Consider the following 20,904-nt stretch of genomic DNA (forward strand, 5'->3'; position numbering starts at 1 on the left):
CGGCTTATACTCGAGTCATCGCTGTCTGCCCGCTCGATCAGCGTGTCGAGCAGACAGACAGCGGCCATTCTATTCAAAAGCCGCGCCTCCGGCTCCGCCTTCGCCTGTGATAGGCGGAACACTGAATTTCCCAGCAGCCTGTGTTCCGCCTATCACGGACATCGTATCATCCTCGTACTACGGACGAGGATGATACGACGTCAGTGATAGGCGGAACACAGGCTGCTGGGAAATTCAGTGTTCCGCCTATCACAGGCGAAGGAGGAGGCGCGGCTTTTGAATTTTACAATGGCCGCCGAAGAGGGCACGGGACGGAGGCAAGGCAAGGCAAGGCAAGGCACGGCACGGGACGGGACGGGACGGAGGCAAGGCAAGGCACGACACGACGGCAAGGCACGGCACGGCACGGGACGGAACGGAGGCAAGGCACGGGACGGAACGGAGGCAAGGAGGCAAGGCACGGGACGGAGGCTCGGGACAAAGGTAGGCTGGACACACACACACACACACACACACACACACACACAGGGATGGGTGGATGGATGGAGACACACACAGGGATGGGTGGATGGATGGAGACACACACAGGGATGGGTGGATGGATGGAGACACACACACACAGGGATGGATGGATGGATGGATGGAGACACACACACACAGGGATGGATGGATGGATGGACACACACACACACAGGGATGGATGGACGGACACACAGGGATGGACGGACACACAGGGATGGACGGACACACAGGGATGGATGGACACACAGGGATGGACGGACACACACACAGGGATGGACAGGCATGTCTCACCCTCGGCTTATACACGAGTCAATAAGTTTGCCAGTTTTTTTGGGGGTAAATTGGGGGCCTCGGCTTATATTCGGGTCGGCCTATACTCGAGTATATACGGTACATAATACTGAAAGCTGCTAAAAGGTATAAAAGTTTTTTTATTTCAGAATCATCTGATTCACCAGAATGCTGGGCAGTTTCGATGGGACACACTTTCGAGTATATTCAGTGTAAACTAAGCCTGCCTCCCCACATTCCAGCAGAATCCCTTCAGCAGTGCCATGCTCTCTAAGGCACTTCCAGATACATACACACTTGTTGCCTACTCATTGTGCAATGCAGGGTTAATAGCCTTGTACTGTATGTGATGATGCAGAGGGATCAGCATAAGCACTGAAGGGAAATGAAGGGTGCGCTGGAGTGGGAGTAAGGTAGCTCTCTCTAAACCTAACAAGAACTTATCCCTTGACATGCAAGGCCTGAACTCAAGGATTTAAGTTAGGTGCTTGTAGGCAGGGGTGTCCAACCTGCGTCTCAAGACAGCTATGAATGCGGTCCAACACAAAATCACTACTTAACCCCTTCCAGATCGCCCACTGCACATATACTGCGGCACGGCGGCCTGGCTGCTCGAACCGACTGACCTCTATGTCGGTCCTGCATGAGATACAGCCATCGTGGTAAAGAGGCAGAACGGGGATCTGTCTATGTAAACAAGGTGGATCCCTGTTCTGACAGGGGATAATACTGAGATCAGCTGTACCTAGTGATCAGGAACAGCGATCTCTGTGTTGTCCCAGTAAGCCCATGCCCCACACTGTTAGAACACACCCAGGGAACACCGTTAACCCCTTGATCTCCCCCTAGTTTCAACCCCTTCCCTGATAGTGCCATTTATACATTGATCAGTACATTTTTATTAGCAGCGATCACTGTAATAATGTCACTGGTCCCCAAAAAGTGTCACTTGGGGTCAGATTTGTCCACCGCAATGTCACAATCCTGCTAAAAATCACAGATCACCGCCATTATCAGTAAAAACAATAAAAAAAAAAGTATAAGTCTATAAATCTATCCCATAGTTTGTAGACACTATAACTTTTGTGCAAACCAATCAATATATGCTTATTGCAATTTTTTTACCAAAAATATGTAGAAAAATACATATTAGCCTAAACTGGCAAATACATATATATATATATATAAGGAAAGGACATCAATTTTGTTTGGGTACAACGTTGCACGACCGCGCAATTGTCAGTTAAAGCGCCGCAGTGCCGTATCGCAAAAAATGGCCTGGTCATTAAAAGGGTAAATCCTTCCGGGGCTGAAGAGGTCAAATATGTTGTAAAATGTTTTTACACTTAGCGAACATAAGCAAAATGTGACAGTGTCTCATTACTGGACTTTTATAAGTTTTATCTATCCAAAGAAAAACATTCCACTCTGCACAGTCACACCTTATTCATGTCATCAGTTTTCGGCAGGAACTATATATGCGAGCAACTATTTTGAAGGATTAAGCATACAAAGGGCAAAATTAGAACCACAATATCTGATGAGCACCTTAAGAATTCATTGAGAATTGTTACTACAGTTGTTGAACCATATATTAATGCTTTCTTTTACTTTTATAATAAATCTTTAACTTGCGATCTGCTTAATTTTTTCTGTTCATCAGCTATCCTTATTGTTTGTGTGCTTTTTGTATGGCCCAGGACAATTCCTCTTGCAATATGGCCCAGGAAGGTCGAAAGTTTGGACACACCCGGCTAAGATGATTCCTGTAATAATTCCCTTTCAGCAACATTTTCAATTAGGCTACTTTCACACTGGGGCATTGGCGGTAAAGCAACGCTATTTTTAACCCCTGCTAGTTGCCGAAAAAAGGGTTAAAACCACCCGCAAAGCGCCGCTGCCCATTGATATCAATGGGCAGGGGATAGCGCTGCAAAGATGCGCCTTGCAGGACTTTTTTTTTTACCATCCTGCCAGCGCACCGCTCCAATGTGAAAGCCCTTGTGCGAGAGGAGAGGCTCTTTCAAGGCGCTTTGCAGGTGCTATTTTTAACGTTATAGCGCCTGTAAAGTGCCTCAGTGTGAAAGTAGCTTTACAAAAACGGCCAGCATCAGTGAACGTGATCCAGAGCTGCTGCTGATGATCATGGCACGCCTGAAGATATGCACCTCGCATATTACAGAAGCCAGCAGTAAGAACACCACAGCCAACCACAAGTTGACATAAATATAATGAGGAGGTTTGTAGCAGCTACAAATCTTTTCCATGAAATAGATTGTGTGGCATGGCCCTTCCCTAACATAACTCACAGTGCATCAACATAAATACACAATTCCCAGAACAGAGGAAGAGTATATCCACAAAGTCATACAATGTGTTCTGTACTGTATACTAGTAGTTATTGCAATGTTCTATATTTACATTGTACATGACGACCACCCAGAAACAAGTCTTGCCTTTCTGGTGGGGTGCGAGGACTTCGGGAGAAGATCGATTCCTGGTGCTTGGGGTTCAGCTGGAAGGTTAAGGGTCCAAGTCTCTGTCCAAGTGCCCAGTAATAGATATATTCGTATTTATCAAGATTCACATGAACCTAAAAAGCCACAGCAAGCTCTCATGTTATAGAAATTATACTTTTATTCTAGTAAAATAGTTTTATCTATATATTTTTCTAATTTTACTTCACCAACTTAGACTATTGTGTTCTGATCCATCACATATAATTCAGATTAAAAAAAACATTGAACTAAAGGCTGTAATGTAACAAAATAGGTAAAAAGCCAAGGTGGTGAATACTTTTGCAAGGGTGTGTGTGTGTGTGTGTGTGTGTGTGTGTGTGTGTGTGTGTGTGTGTGTGTGTGTGTGTGTGTGTGTGTGTGTGTGTGTGTGTGTGTGTGTGTACCAAATTTTTTAAACTTTAGACAGTGTTATTCTGTTATGCATGGTATACCTGCTACGTTTTTTTGTTTCCTTTAACACGGCGGGCTAAAAAAAAAAAAAAAGCTTGCTGTACTAACTCTGCGGTGTTAGTATAGCGATCTTCTCACTTTGGTATTGTGTTCCGATAGGGGGATCGCCCACTGCCAGAACACACCGGTCAGCACTCACAGCCTTTGGCTGCAGGCACTGATTAGATGCTGATTGGCTGTTGGTTTTCCAGCATGCTTGTTCGACAGAAGCCGGTCGTGAGATCAGCTTCTGTCAAACAGGGACCTGTACACACTGGATCATAGTATCATAGTAGGTAAGGTTGAATAAAGACAAATAGTCAATCTAGTTCAACCTGTGTAGGTGCACATGTGTCAGTGTCTATAATTATTTCCTATATCCCTGTATGTCATGTTCCTTAAGAAGCACATCTAAGGCCGCGTACACACGCGGGGACTGTTCGCCCAACTTTGTCCGCTGAACAGTGTTTCGGCAAACAGTCCGCTCGTGTGTGGGCTTTCAGCGGACAGTTTCAGCGAACAGTCCGCTGAACAAGGTTTTTCGGAAATTCCGAAAAACTGTCCGCTGAAACTTTGTTTCAGCGAACAGTCCCCTCGTGTGTAGGCTTGTTCGTCAAACTAAGTTCCGTGCATGCTCAGAAAGGATTTACACGCCGAAAGTTATAATGCAGTGTATAGGACGTCGTATTTTTCGTCCCGTCGTACGTGCCGTTCACGTCATCGCGCACGGTTTCAGCAAACTGTTCGTCCGTCGTGTGTGGCCATGTCCGTCCATGCTAATTTTGAGCGGACTGTTTGCCGAAACTGTTTGACGGACAAAGTTGGGCGAACAGTCCCCGCGTGTGTACGCGGCCTAAGAGTTTCTTAAAATATCCATCCTCCCCGCAGCCACCAATTGTGGAAGATCCTAATTGCCTTGACAGTGAAAAACCCTCTTCGCAGTTTAAGGTTAAACTGCTTCTCTTCCAATCTTAATGTGTGGCCCCTTGCCCTCTTACACTCCTCAAGACTGAATAGTTTTTTCCTATGCTGGGATTGCCATTGAGGTATTTGTAAATCGCCATGATCTCTGCTCTCAAGCATCTTTTCGCCAGCAAGAATTTTTCTACTGTACCAGCTGATGTCAGCCTGTTTTCATCCCATGTGTAACCGCACATGACAGATGAAGGTAGTTATGCATCCAGCATAACACATTTGAACTGTATGAAATTCCTAAAAAACTTACTTCTCTTTTTTTTTTGCCAACTTTCGGCCTGTTTGTTATTTCTCTTTGATTAGGGCAAGCAATACCTGTTGGTCCTCCCAGAAACCCAATTCTGCTGATATATTCCGGTTTCATTGAACATCATAGTTACATAGTTAGTGTGGTTGAAAAAAAGACACAAGTCCATCTAGTTTAACCAATTCCTGTGTGCTCTGCCTCTGCTGCACTGTTATTAGCTAAGACAGAGAGGAACATACTATGGTCCAAAAACACTGTCTGTCCCAGGGTAACAATGCTGCTTCTCTATAAAGTGCAGGGAGTAATCATTTTCACCCAAGGCGAGGAAGTGTGTTACTGGCAGGATCACCAGGTTAAAATAATCCAACCACTGGAGTGGCAAGCTGCAATATATAAAATGTTTAGTTCAGAGTTTAGTTATACTTTAACAGTGCTCTCTTCGGTGAGTGATGGAATACAGCATCAACAAATTCTTACTTCATCACTTAGTTCACAGAGAACTACTAAATGCTTTAAGACAGTATTATTCATGATGCACTAGAAGGTTTAGCTTATAGTCTTACATAACCATGATCTGCAATTCCAAGCTTTTGTCAATAGGAATGTCAATTCTACATCCCTCCCTCATGCCCAAAGATCAATGTTCATAAAAAAAAAAAAAATCCCCCGATTCTGGGGACACATTTAATGCCTGCACCATAACATGAAATGTGATAGGACACTTCAGTCACATATGCAGTGTAGGAATGTGGATATGCTCTTTAAATGGAGAATTGCTGCACAACTCAAACCTTTCACATAGGATCAAAAATAGATTCCATTACAAAGCAAACTAGAGAGAAGCATTCAAATATACATTTCAGACATATTGTGTTAATACATAAAAGGACAGATCAAATACCTGCACTCCATCCTGAGGGTGGTGCACAATTAGTGCATAAGCCAAAGCATCCTCAGACAAAACATTAAAGTTAGCCTGATCCAGAACTGGCTGCAGATGCTCCAACACCTGTTTTTCTTTGGATAGCTTTTCGTTATCTGTAAGGCTGCTAGAATCTAGCCCAGCGTCACGGTCAGGATTGATGGGATCATACAAAGTCTAAAGAGAGACAAAGTATATTCCATAAAAAACAAAACAAAAAAAAAACAAAAACAAATTTTAAGCAATCAATACAAGTGCTCATTATGTTGCAATAGCTTTGTATAATTTTGCAGATCTCTGTTCCATTACATGCGCAAATAAAGAAGGGAAAAAAGTATACACAGAAAAAATGGTATATGGCAAATATGCTAAAAATGTAAGCTTGTTCTACGTGGGGAACCATATTTTAGCACCAACTACAATACTGTTACTTTTCAGTTCTGTATCCACCCAGCTGCTGTGTGGGCCCAAAATTATATTGCGTACACTGGACAAGTGTTCTCCAAGTCAGTAATAAGCAGTGTTTCATCACACCAGCCACTACACCAGGCAACGTAAAGGTGTCAGTGCAGAGATCCATAATAACCTTATCAAAGCAAAGTCTCATATTTGCTATAAGACCACAGTAACATTCAGACAACAGGACAAACCTGTCTTACCTTTTCACTTTACTGGACCCTGTATGGGTCCAGATGTTGGTAATCACGGTGGGGGGTCTTCAGGGTCTAGAAACCAGGGGAATGGACCACTGCTCTGGACCTGTATAGCACTCTGCAGCTAATTACATGCATTGCACCAAGTGCTGAGGTGAGCGCCCAAGCAGGATCTAATACCCGAAGCAACATTACAGACCATCCCCACAGTATGGGGCCCAGGTATGGTTACCAAAGTGTTACTGAGGTTGCATTGATCCACATGCACTGCTTCTGTAGTTATAGTAAAAGTTGGTTAAGAGTTGATTGAATAATTCAAAGTAAGTGAGAACTAGTTAAGTATAGAAACGTGTCCATAGGGAGAAGAGGCCCATCACCTACAGGGCACTAGCAAAAAAAACAAGGTCTCATGGAGTGAATGTCCAAAACCTTTGCCGGAGTCACTTTAATGTCAGATATGAAGACTTCTAACATAAAAGTGGCCTGTGGCAAACACCATATACTGTAAGTAAAGACAGGGATTAGCCAGAATCTGTGAAAGTCTAAAAAGGGACTTATAGAAAACAATGGTAGAATTTGAACAAACATTCCTGTAAATATATTTTTCAAAGTTTTAACAACAAACCAAAGAGAGAACATTCACCTGAAGTTCCTCCAGTACTGCGTGGTAAGGCTGGAGGAGAGTCCCTTCTAACTTCTTGACAAAGGAAAGAAATGTCTGCTTATCAAACTCACTAGAGGAGTGGAATTCCTGAAAAGTATTAAAGTGTTGCATCCTAGTTAGTAAATAACTCAACATAAAAAGTACAAATATAAATATGATATATAAAACAAAATATCAATAACATTTTCTATATATATATATATATATATATATATATATATATATATATATATATATATATATATATATATATATATATATATATATAAGGTCTGAGAGAAATAAGAAAATGTTTTGCCCAGTTTTGACTACATAAAAAAGTAAAACAAAATAAAAATATTCTGTTTCATTGGATTCGTGGTAATGCTTTCCTTTTCCTCATACTTGGCAGGAGAGTGAAGGAAAGAGCACTATGTGATGCTAAAGAGGTGGGGGGGGGGGGGGGGGAATGAACAAAGCACAGGTTCAACTGTGTTCTATAATCACCTACTGAGCTAAAAACATTGTATTCTAGAATAGCAAAATTCTTGAGATGCAGCCACTTGTGACGGCTTTGTGTTTAGGATAGTCACCTTGTGGAGTATTCTATTAAAGCAGCATTCTTGAGATGTGGACACTTGTGATGGCTCTGTACTTAGGACAGTCACCTTGTGGTGTACTCAAAAAAGAGCAGCATTTTTGAACTGTAACAAAAGTAAGAAGGTCCTGCGCAAATATGCCAAAAAAATAGTCCTTGGAACAGCTAAGTGCAAAATTACTAAACGAATAAATATCTATAGATAAAACAAAAACTATATTAAAAGTCCATATAATATAGATCACGAGCACCAATGGTGAAAATAAGTGGATGAAAACAGTGGTGTTAAATCCCAGGATTCAGGGCTCTCAGAACTCTCACCTCAAAAAGAAGAAAAACGAGCACATCAGAGAAAAGCTATCCCACTCCACTCCTCGTCTCCAACCACCAGGGGGGTCCTTTACTGTGGCAGACTACACGGCGATGAACTCTATACCGGGCCCCTAGGGGGCCATATACTGCATGCACACACTACTGTGGTAACCAGGAAGATAATCTCCGTAATATGCGGCTCAAATGAGAATAAAAGATAAGGAGAGAAAAGGGAGGCTCCAATAGTGTAGTAATTAGAATAAATGATGGTTTAATAAAAGAAAAGCAAAATCGGACTCTCACATTAAAACAAGTAAACAACAGCACAAGAAGTAAAAATGGTGGTATGGCGTCTTCCGCCAGTCCTACTTTACTTCCGGTACGTCATACGGCCACTCCCTACGCTTTGCGTCAATCACATGTCAATCATGTGGAAGAAGTCTATTGGAGCCTCCCTTCTCTCTCCTTATCTTTTATTCTGGAGACGAGGAGTGGAGTGGGATAGCTTTTCTCTGATGTGCACGTTTTTCTTCTTTTTGAGGTGAGAGTTCTGAGAGCCCTGAATCCTGGGATTTAACACCACTGTTTTCATCCACTTATTTTCACCATTGGTGCTCGTGATCTATATTATATGGACTTTTAATATAGTTTTTGTTTTATCTATAGAGATTTATTCGTTTAGTAATTTTGCACTTAGCTGTTCCAAGGACTATTTTTTTGGCATATTTGCGCAGAACCTTCTTACTTTTGTCACTTTATTGGGTAGTTTGTGCATACTATCAGGTTTTGCTGCAATTTTTGCACCTTATGTTTGCACGTGTACTTTTTGATTATTTATTCATATTTTCCACATTTACTCACATTGATTAGCTGGAGAGGTATTTTTACTCGGTTTTTATCTATATTTTTTATATAGTAGCGCAAAGGCCCTTTTCCATCATTTTTGAACTGTAGCTGCTTGTTTAGGACAGTCAACTTGTGGTGCTAGTAAGCATTTTCATCAGCAATCGATGAGTCTCATATAACAGAGGTTCAGTACTAACAATGGATTATGTCCATAATCTCACCAATCATATTCACACCTGCTGCCATGATGGTTTGAATCTGATTGATAGTTCTGAGGAAACAGCTCTATTTACAGTGCTCAGCATAAATGAGTATACCCCTCTCGAAAAGTAAGATTTTAAATCGATATCTCAATGAACACAAGAAAAATTTCCAAAATGTTGACAAAAAACGTTTTATAGAACATTTGTTTAGCTCATTACATGAAAGTAAGGTTAATAATATAAAACTTAAGATTACAAAATATTCATTTTTACTCAAATTAGTTGATGCAAAAATGAATACACCTGCAACAAAAACTACTACATCTAGTATTTTATATGACCTCCATGTTTTTTAAGGACACCACCAAGTCTTGTAGGCATGGAATGTACAAGTTGGTGACATTGCAACATATATCTTTTTCCATTCTTCAACAACGACCTTTTAGAGCCTGGGATTCTGGGTGGAGAGTGATGCTCAACTTGTCTCTTCAGAATTTCTCATAGGTGTTCGATTGGGTTCAGATCAGGAGACATACAGTACTTGGCCACTGAATCACTTTCACCATGTTCTTCTGAAATGCAACAGTGGCCTTAGATGTGTGTTTTGGATCATTGTTATGTAGTAAAAGTGCACAGCGACCAAGGGCATGTAGCCTCCGCAGAAGGACACTGCCTCCACCATGTTTCACTGTAGACACCATGCATTTTTCTTTGTGCCCTTTACCTTTGTTGAAGCCATACAGTTTTGAAGCCATCCGTTCCAAAAACATTCATCTTGGTCTCATCACTCCAGAGTACAGAGTCCCAGTAGTCTTCTTTTTCAGCATGGGCCCTGGAAAATTCTAGGCAGACTTTTTTGTGCATGGGCTTTAGGAGAGGCTTCCTTCGTGGACAAAACCCACGCAAGCTATTTCTCTGTAGTGTACACCATATTGTGTCATGGGAAACAATCACCCCAGTTTAGCTTTCTACTGCTTTAGCTAAACGGCAGTGAACTTGCATGGCGATTTTCTTCAATCCTTCTCTTCTCTCATCAAAAGACGCTCCTATCGAAGTGTTAACTTTGGTGGACAGCTTGGACCACTCTGTGAGATGGTTGCAGTTCAATCTTTGCTAAATTCTTGGATCACTTTTGTATGTTGACTGATAAGTAAAGCTTTGCTGATCTTCTTGAAGCCTTCACCTTTCTTGTGTAAAGAAATAATTTTCTTTTTCAGGCCTTGTGTCATTTCTTTTCCATGTGGTGCCATTGCTGACAGCATGAAATGGGAAGGGGTTTTCTTTGTTTAGTAATGCCCTTTTATAACCAACTGGCTACTGGACATCTGTTTAATGAATAATTACACTCACCTGTAGTTGAATTTTTGTTAATTAGGATTTTGTTGTCTAAAATGTATCTTTGCTCGTCAAGCTTTCATTGGGGTGTATTCATTTATGCAACAAGGTCTTGAATTAGTAAAAAAAACAAGATTTATGTAAAACCTTCAGTCAGCGCTCTCTGGATGTACAAAAGAAATATATGTAAAAAAATATATAAATATAAATAGAACATAAGAAAAAGAGCAACCTGTAGTAAGAACAACAATACATGTTCATACCACACTCCTATTCATATTAAATGTGCAAACCAAGATAAGTAAAGTATAAATAGATTGTTGAATATAAAATGTCAATACACCACCACCAGATGTCTCCAACCAAGTGAAAGCGAAGTAGATCTTCTTAACAATTCATATGTGGAAAAAACAAGGTGCCTTCTTTCACCAGCCCCTAGGTGGGCCTGCTCATTTTTTTTATGGGCTTTTAATTACTTTCTGCCCTCCAACTGTCAAATGACGGTGGGGCGGTGCAGCCCTCGTTCAGAACGCCCACTCTCACGCGGCCGCGCCGTGTTGCTAGGACAGAGCACAACCCCGATCTCTGTAAAGAGCTGCGTCCGCGGCTCTTTAACCATGTGATCGGCTGTGTCCAATCACAGCCGGTCACATGTAAACACAAAGATGCCAGTAAAAAGGCACTACTCGCCACACACTGTCAGTCTGATCATCAGTGCCTCGATTACAATATAGCACCAACTGTGTCACCAATCAGTGCCCACCATTGCCCACCAGTGGCAGCAATCAGTGCCCATCAGCGATGCCAGTCAGTGCTGCCCATCAATGCCCATCACTGCCGTCGATCAATGGCCAGTGTCACCCATCTGCACCCCCCAATGCCCATCTGTACCACCTATCCGTGCCGCCTATCAGTGCCCACCATTCTTGCCTATCAGTGCTCACCAGTGCCACCTATTAGTGCCCAGTGCCACCTGGCAGTACCCATCAGTGCCTCCTCATCAGTGCCACCTCATTAATGCCCACCAGTTCAGCCTATCAGTGCCACATCATCAGCACACATCAGTGAAGGAGAAAAATTACTTAGTTACAAAATTTACTGACAAACAAAATTTTTGGTCTTTTTTTTTTTTATTTTTTTTTTAAGTAAAAAAATGAAAAACCCAGCAGTGATTAAATACCACCAAAAGAAAGCTCTATTTGTGTGAAGAAAATGATAAAAAATGTGTTTGGGTACAGTGTAGCATGACCGCGCAATTGTCAAAGTGAGACAGCGCTGAAAGCTGAAAAATGGCTTGGGCAGGAAGGGGGTGTAAGTACCCAGTAGGCAGGTGGTTAAAGATTTACTACATTGTAAGTGAGATATTCTTATTGTGTTTAAATAAAAATTACCTACTGCACTATGATGAACACTCACTTTTCTCCCTGATATACGTGACTGATTATATCCTCGCCCGGTAGGCATACATCATTCTGGGCTGTTTTCACTGGAGGATACATCTCTGTCATACTGCATATTATGACTACCTATTATGGGTGTCATATGTCCAGTGAGTAGGATGTTTGCTTAGGGGCAAAGAAGGCACCTTGTTTTTTCTGGCGTATGGACATTTTATAATCAACAATCTACTTTTAGCACTTTAATGTTGGTTTGCACCGTATTTATCAGCGTATAACCCGCACCCCAAGTTTAGGAGGGAATTTTAAGGGAAAAAAAATCACATTTAAATGCCCATCAATGCAGCCTTGTCCATCATTGCACCCTTGTCAGTGTCCATCTGCAGCCTTGCCCCAGTGTCATCTACAGACTTTAAAAATGGCGGCGCCGAAATACGGCTTTTGGCCATTCTCGGCGGCTTACGCAGGACTGAGAGCGGCCGAAAGGCTCACAATCGGCAGGGGATCGCGTATAAACACGGACCCATGATTTTCCCCTGATTTTAAGGGGAAAAAGGTGCCTGTTATATGCCGATAAATACGGTAATGTTATTGTTTTCCTTTTATATGGTCTTTAATTCATTTGTTAGGAAAAATACTTTTGTGTATGTGCAAATTAACAAATATTGGTTGCAAACAATGGCCAGCATTTGTAGGAGTATTTTGCAGTATAGTGTCCCATAGAAAATGTTGATTCTGAAAGGAAATGAAAGGCTTTCTGACAAATCTGTAGGGGTATACTCATTTATGCTGAGCACTGTATATATACCGGTCAGCCATAATTTTATGATCATTGACAGGTTAAAAGAGAAGTTCGACATTAGTAACATTTTACATATTACACCTGTCTTTAAGGTGTAACATGTTACTAAAGAGCACCTGCCTGCCCCCCATAATCTCCCCCATGACAGCGGGTGGGGGACCCTCTCCCTGCACCTACTGCCACAACTTAAAAACAGCACAGCTGTGCAGGGTTCCGCCTGCACAGCCATGTCATTCATCCACAGGGATCTGTAAATGAACTATAAAGTCCCATCTTCCACTGTAGCAGATGGCCTGTAGTTCTTTTGGGGGCGGCTGACTTCTGGGATCTAGGCAGTATTTGCTCAGAGCTCGATGTTGATCAACTCATCCGGCAAGATATTTAGACCCTATATGCAGCTTAGGAAATAAAAATACAAGAGCAGGCAAAAAGGCACCAGAAAACAGCATAGTGTGCATATGGGAGGCACCTTTAAAGTGATTCTAAGGGCAAAAGTTTTTTTTTTTTATCTTAATGTAGTCAATGCAAGATAAAAAAAAACTTGTGTGTGCAGCAGACCCCCTCAGCCTGAGCCCTTCTCAATCCAGCAATGTTGCATGAGAGACTCGGCTGTCCCGGACTCTCCCTCCCCATTGGCTGAGAGAGCAGTGGGTGCCATTGGCTTCTTCTGCTGTCAAAGTCAGTGAGCCAATGAGGAGAGAGAGGGGATGGGCCAGCATGTCTGAATGGACATATGGAGCAGCAGCTTGGCTTGGGTGCCCCCATAGCTGCTTGATGGGAGGCACTCGGCAGGAGGGAAGGGCCAAGAGCGCCAAAGAGGGACCCGAGAAGAGGAAGATCCAGGCTTCTCTGTGCAAAAACCACGGCAAAGAGCAGGTAAGTATAGCATGTTTGTTGTTTTTAAACAAAAACAAAAAACAAAACAAAAAAAAAGACTTTAGTATCAATTTAAGGAACAGGAAGGAGTTCTCTAGGAATATTTACCATAGGACCGGGAGATCCTATATAGCCTGGTGTGAGGTTAGGAATTTCAATCCCCCCAGGTATGTTATAGGTCGGATTTTGTCTTTTCTCCTGTCTGGCCTTAGTGTTTTTTTCCCCCAGAGGTCGGTTGCTTCCCATTCTCTGGTACAATCATTTATTCAAGCAGTCACACATATGGTTCCTCCAATTAGGTCTCCATTACCTCTGTGGGACCTAAAATTTGGTTTTTGTCAGTCTTGCAGAGGCCCCCATTTTAGCCAATCCAGGGTCTTTTGTTGGTGCCTCTGAATAGGAAAGTTGTTTTCCTGCTTGCCATTACCTCAGCAAGGAGAGTATCAGAATTGGCGGCTCTTTCATGTCGGGAGATGTTTCTGGTATTTCCTAAAAACAAAGTGGTTCTTTGTTCCCATTTGCCTTTTTTGCCAAAGGTGCTTTTATCTTTTCATCTAAATGAATGCATTGTCTTGCCTTCCTTTTTTTTCCAGGCCGAGTAGACAGGGAACTACCCCCATTCCCACATTGTGATTGAAAAAATAAGACAAAAGTAAAGTTAGCCCATTTTTTTTATATTGTGAAAGATAATGTTGAGCTGAGTAAATTGATACCCGACATGTCACGCTTCAAGAACCCACCCACATGTGGAATGGCGACATACTTTTAAAATTTTCTACAGGTTACATGTTTAGAGTTACAGAGGAGCTCTAGTGCTAGAATTATTGCTGTAACAATCGTGGCAATACCTCAAATATGTAGTTTGAACACTGTTTTCATAGGCGGGCACGACTTACGCATGCGTTCACTTCTGCGCCCGAGCTTGGCGGAAAAGTGCACTTTGAATTTTTTTTTTTTTATTATTTATTTTACTTTTTAATTTTTTATTTTTACACTGTCCTTTAAAAAAATAAAATAAAAATTAGGTCACTTTTATTCCTATTACAAGGAATGTAAACATCCCTTGTAATAGAACAATAGCATGACAGGACTACTTAAATGTGAGATCTGGGGTCAAAAAGACCTCACATCTAACATTTACACTAAAATGCAATATAAAAAATAAAAAAAAAGTATTTTTTTTTTGCAAAAAATTTATTTCCCCTTTAGGACCATTTGGCGGAAGTGATGTTTGACCCCGCTTCCCGTAATTCCATTTTATGAAGCTGAGTGGGGGCCATCTTTCCCTTACTCGGCTCCATGTCTCAGAGGTGGAAGGACACAATTGTCTCCGACGCTACCGACGGCTCCGGTCAGCGGCGGAGATGACCGGAGCCGTCGGTAGCGTCAGAGACAATTGTGTCCTTCCTCCTCTGAGACATGTGGCAGGAGGGGGGGCTTCTCCCGCCCCTGATAAAAGCAATCTTGTGGCGAATCCGCTGCAGAGACCACTTTTATCTGAAATCCAGCTGCTCGCCATTGTTGAAAATACTGAGGATATGGCGGCTAGCTGCTGCCATAACAACAGTATTTAGCGTCAAAGTACCGACGTACAATGAGGGCAATTTTCGCTTAGTGGTTAATACATGTCATACCTAATAGAAGTAAATGTAATTTAGCATAAGATATACTTTTCATGTTAGGCGCATGTATGTTAACCACTTCCCGACCAGCGCACGACGATGTACGTCGACAGAATGGCACGGGCAGGCATATTGGCGTACATTTACGTCCAATCTTCAATGCCGCCCCCGTGAGTCCGGTCGTGGGACCTGCGGACTCGATAGCCGCGGGCATACCCGCGATCGTCTCACGGGACGGCTGAATGGAGGAAATGCCGTGTAAACAGCATTTCTCCATTCTGCCTAGCAACTAGTGACGCTGATCTCTGCTCCATGTGATTGGAGCAGAGATCAGTGTTCACTAAATGAAAGCCCAACCCCCCCCCGCAGTTAGTAACACACCCCTAGAAACACTTAACCCCTACACTGCCACCCACTGGTTAACCCTTTCGCTGTCAGTGTCATTTACACAGGAATCACTGCATTTATATAGCAGTGATTACTGTATAAATGACAATGGTCCCAAAAATGTGTCAAAAATGTCCGATGGGTCCCCCACAATGTCGCAGTCACAATAAAAATCGCTGATCGCCGCCATTACTAGTAAAAAAATAAAATAAAAAATTATTAATAAAAATGCTATAAAACTATCCCTATTTTGTAAACGCTATAACTTTTGCGCAAACCAATCAATCGCTTATTGCGATTTTTTTTTACCAAAAATATGTAGAAGAATACGTATCGGCCTAAACTGAGGGAAAAAAATTTTTTTTATATATTTTTGGGGGATATTTATTATAACAAAAAGTAAAAAATAATGCGTTTTTTAAAAATTGTCGCTCTATTTTTGTTTATAGTGCAAAAAATAAAAAACGCAGGGGTGATCAAATACCACCAAAGGAAAGCTCTATTTGTGGGAAAAAAAGGACGTCAATTTTGTTTGGGAGCCACGTCGCACGACCGCGCAATTGTCAGTTAAAGCGACGCAGTGCAGAATCGCAAAAAGTGGTCTGGTCTTTGACCAGCAAAATGGTCCGGTCTGAAAGTGGTTAAATAACGTGTGTTTATTTACCTCCCACAGAACTCCAACTGACAATGCATTCATCTGTCTCTCTCCTCAGAGAGGACAGAAGCATCTTTGTTCAGACATTAACTACCTCAGTACTTGCATGCTTTCCATTTTCAGTGATGTGATAATTTGACTGACAATTACTTGTTCATGCAAAACTGTATCCAAATTAAATTTTAGACTATTTTATACTATTTTTTTCAGCCAGCTAGAGCTTTCTCTTGATTGTATTTAAATAAACACTGGGTTTTTATGGGTTACAATTTAAAAAGGTAAAAATACAAAGAGCTATAGCTTTAAAATAGAAGGACCCTAACCGCCTTCCGCTTCAATTTCCATGTGAATACGTAAGGTGCAGCATATCAGCAAAATGGAAGACCTAGTTCTTTCCTCACAAAACAAACAGGACGATTATAAGAAAAACAGGTTTTACTTATCTTCATAATGGGAACCTCTCTGCTTACCTCAACTATAGATACTTACCCATTATTGGATTTCCACCAATACAGATCTCTTATGAACAAATGAGGGAAAAAAGTTGGTTGCATGGTGCTTATCCACAGCTGGGTATGTAACCCCGGTCTGTAAATTCATACTCTGAAAAAAACGGCTTCATCCTTTCTCAATGTCCATATGCTGTACATATACTGTAGCACTGATCCTTTTTTAAACCCGATAGTTCTAATTTATGTTCTGTACAACCCTAAAATATTACGTTTATGGTTTTGGGTTTAATACTGCTTTAACGGGCAGAAATTACACATCTCTTTTCCTGACTACCCATTTATAGAGGCCTTGAAGTGCCAGCAATGTTACTGCTAGTAATCAGGTATTTGTACTGGCTGTAATTAGGAATGGTACTGCTAGTGATCAAGTATTTGTACTGGCTGTAATCAGGAATTGTACTGGTTGTGATCAGGTATTTGTACTGGCTGTAATCAGGAATTGTACTGGTTGTGATCGGATATTTGTACTGGCTGTAATCATTAATTGCATTGGCTGTGATCAGACATTTGTTCTGGCTGCTATCAGTAATAGTACTGGTACTGGTTGTGATCAGATATTTGTCCTGGCTGTAATTAGGAATAGTACTGGTTGTGATCAGATATTTGTACTGGCTGTAATTAGGAATGGTACTGGTTGTGATCGGATATTTGTACTGGCTGTAATTAGGAATGGTACTGGTTGTGATCGGATATTTGTACTGGCTGTAATTAGGAATAGTACTGGTTGTGATCAGATATTTGTACTGGCTGTAATTAGGAATGGTACTGGTTGTGATCGGATATTTGTACTGGCTGTAATTAGGAATGGTACTGGTTGTGATCGGATATTTGTACTGGCTGTAATTAGGAATGGTACTGGTTGTGATTGGATATTTGTACTGGCTCTATTACATATAATCACAAATAATGATCAGACCTTTGTACTGACTGTAATAAGGGGTGGTACCGTGCGGGTTGAAATTTTAAAAATGGTACTGGTAGCGATCAGACATTTGTACTGATTGTAATTAGGAATGGAACTGGTAGCCATCTAACAGGTATATAAGCTGTAATCAGGCACTAGCACACACAGTAAACACTGGCTATGATATGCAGCCAGCTCCCTTCTTCCTCTTCCCACAGATCTGTAAGGGTGAAAGGAAAGAGTCCGCTGCAAACTACAGCCAGTGTTCTTATCTGTAATGACATTTAATTGGTCACAGTGAACTCGTGGTGCAGAGCCTACTGGCTGAGTATCTTTTGCATGCGATTGACTGTCCCTAATAACGGTGCATTTACAGGACTGTGTACACAGTTCCAGAGGGATGTGCTGGTACGTCCCCCTGAAACAACATTGGAGCAAACCGGCAATTTATGTTCAGTGGTAGGTCTGCGAGCTGGTAATAATAATGAATAGTTATCCTTTTTGCAGACAGGGACTCCATTGTTTGGCATCTGGCAGATCTGCGAGCCCCACCGCTCTCCAACACCTCTGTGCGTGTCATAATGTGCGTCTCCCCTTTGTGCCGTGCTTTCAACCACCAGCTGCTATATCACTATTGTGTCCTGTAGTGGCATAGCGGCCAGTTGTGCTAACCAAAGTGCACAGAAGGAAACACACTTTTTGACAACTGGCAGAGAGATCAGTAGATCTGTCGGAAAGCAGTAGATCTGTCGGAAAGCAAAAACAGGCTCACTGCCCACCACAAAGGTAAATATGCAACATCTTTTTTCAGGGAGTTGCTGGTTCACAAATCTCCTACAAGAAATAGGGTCATTTTAATAATTCTTAGGCCATCAGCTACCTGCTGCTAAATTGGACTTATACAATTTTAGTTTAGCTATAAGTTTGTTTAACCACTTAAGGACCGCCACATGGCAATGTACGTTGGCACAATGGCACCGACAGGCACAAGCACGTACATGTACGTGCTCACCTTCCAGCGGATGGGGGGTCCGATCGGACCCCTCCCGCTGGATGCGGTGGTCCGTTTCGCTTCAGGGTTGAGGGAATGGCCGTTGGTTTCTGGCCATCCCCTCTCGATCGCTCCTGGCGAATGAGAAGCTTCCTCCCGCTGTGTATTGTAAACACAGGCAGGGAGGAAGTGATGTCATTCTCCTCGGGCGGTCTTTTTGACCGGACTACGAGGAGAACACTGAAAGTAAGTGTGCACCAACACTACACTGACATGTAGGCACACATAGGCACACAAATCCCCCCCGATCGCCCCCCGCCCCCTCCCAGTCACAGTGTCACTGATTGCAGTGATCATTAATTTCATTAAACTGCACTGTGTCAGTTGTGACAGTAAAAAGTGTCAGGGCAGTTAGTGTTAGGTCCAGGGTAGCCCCCTACAACCCCCCAATAAAGGTTTAACCCCCTGATTGCCCCTAGAGTTAACCCTTTCACCCCCTTTTGCCAGTGTCACTAAGCAATCGTTTTTCTGATCGCTGCATTAGTGTCACTGGTGCCGCTAGGTAGCTAGTTATTTTTTTAGGTTCACCGCCAGGTTTTTATAGCGCTAGGTACCCCCATATACTATCCAATAATGGTTTTAACCCCCTGATTGCCCCTAGTTAACCCTTTCACCAGTGATCACCGTATAAGTGTTACGGGTGACTCTGGTTAGTTAGTTTGCTTTTTATAGCTTTAGGGCGCCCACCATTTATTATCCAATAAAGGTTTAACCACCTGATCACCCGGCGGGTGATATCAATTAGGTTTTAGGGTCAGGGTCTGCATCACCCCAGGCAGCGCTAGGTTAGTGCCAGTACCGCTAACACCCACGCGCAAAGCATAAACCTCCCGTAGTGGTATAGAATCTGAACAGATCAATATCTGACTGATCAGATCTATACTAGCGTCCCCAGCAGTTTAGGGTTCCAAAAAAACGCATTGTTAGCAGGATCAGCCCAGATACGTGCTAGCACCTGCGTTTTGCCCCTCCGCCCAGCCCACCCAAGTGCAGTATCGATCGATCACTGTCACTTACAAAACACTAAACACATAACTGCAACGTTCGCAGAGTCAGGCCTGATCCCTGCGATCGCTAAGTTTTTTTTTGGTAGCGTTTTATATTTAAATCCGGAAGGCAGTACTTGGTTTTCTGAGTCCCGTACGTGGCTAGGCTCCCAAAAAGTCCCCCACATGTGGTATCCCCGTACTCGGGAGAAGCAGTAGAATTTATTTTGGGGTGTGATTTCACTTATGCCCATAGCATGTGTGAGCAATATATCATTTAGTGACAACTTTGTGCAAAAAATAAAAAAATAAATTGTAATATTCCCGCAACTTGTGGCAAAATATTAAATATTTCATGGACTGAACATGCCTCTCAGTAAATAGCTTGGGGTGTCTACTTTCCAAAATGGGGTCATTTGGGGGGGTTTTGTGCTATTTTGGCATTTTATGGCCTTCAAAACTGTGATAGGTAGTGAGGAGTGAAATCAAAAATTTGCACCCTTAGAAATCCTGAAGGCAGTGATTGGTTTTCGGGGTGCCCTACGTGGCTAGACTCCCAAAAAGTCCCACATATATGGTATTCCCGTACTCAGGAGAAGCAGCAGAATATATTTTGGGGTGCAATTCCACAAATAACTATGGCATGTGTGAGCAATATATCATTTAGTGACAACTTTTTGAAAACTTTTTTTTTTTTTGTGTCATTATTCAATCACTTGGGACAAAAAAAAATAAAAAATAATATTCAATGGGCTCAACATGCCCCTCAGCAATTTCCTTGGGGTGTCTAACTTTCCAAAATGGGGTCATTTGGGGGGGGGGGGTTTGTACTGCCCTGCCATTTTAGCACCTCAAGAAATGAGATAGGCAGTCATAAATTAAAAGCTGTGTAAATTCCAGAAAATGTACTCTAGTTTGTAGACGCTGTAACTTTTGCGCAAACCAATAAATATACGCTTATTGACATTTTTTTTACTAAAGACATGTGGCTGAATAAATTTTGCCCTAAATGTATGAGCAAAATTGAGTTTATTCGATTTTTCTTATAACAAAAAGTAGAAAATATATTTTTTTCTCTAAATTTTCGGTCTTTTTCCATTTATATCGCAAAAAATAAAAATTGCAGAGGCAATCAAATACCATCAAAAGAAAGCTCTATTTGTGGGAAGAAAAGGATGCAAATTTCGTTTGGGTACAACATTGCATGACCGCGCAAT

General features: G+C 42.0%; 1 protein-coding gene across 1 annotated transcript in view; it reads right to left on the reverse strand.

The window, feature by feature from the left end:
* The window catches only part of TMEM143 (transmembrane protein 143), a 47,968-nt gene that overhangs the window by 13,751 nt on the left and 13,313 nt on the right, over nucleotides 1–20,904 (reverse strand). Inside the window, exons 3-5 of the mRNA XM_077457429.1 lie at nucleotides 7,202–7,309; nucleotides 5,885–6,082; nucleotides 3,270–3,406 (exon numbers count right to left, since the gene is read on the reverse strand). Of these exons, the coding sequence (XP_077313555.1) occupies nucleotides 3,270–3,406; nucleotides 5,885–6,082; nucleotides 7,202–7,309 (443 nt within the window). The remainder of the gene's footprint in view (nucleotides 1–3,269; nucleotides 3,407–5,884; nucleotides 6,083–7,201; nucleotides 7,310–20,904) is intronic.

The sequence above is a fragment of the Lithobates pipiens genome, unplaced genomic scaffold, assembly GCF_037356315.1.
Source record: "Lithobates pipiens isolate NorthernLeopardFrog02 unplaced genomic scaffold, aLitPip1_a1.2 Scaffold_27, whole genome shotgun sequence".
Lineage (NCBI taxonomy): Eukaryota > Metazoa > Chordata > Amphibia > Anura > Ranidae > Lithobates > Lithobates pipiens.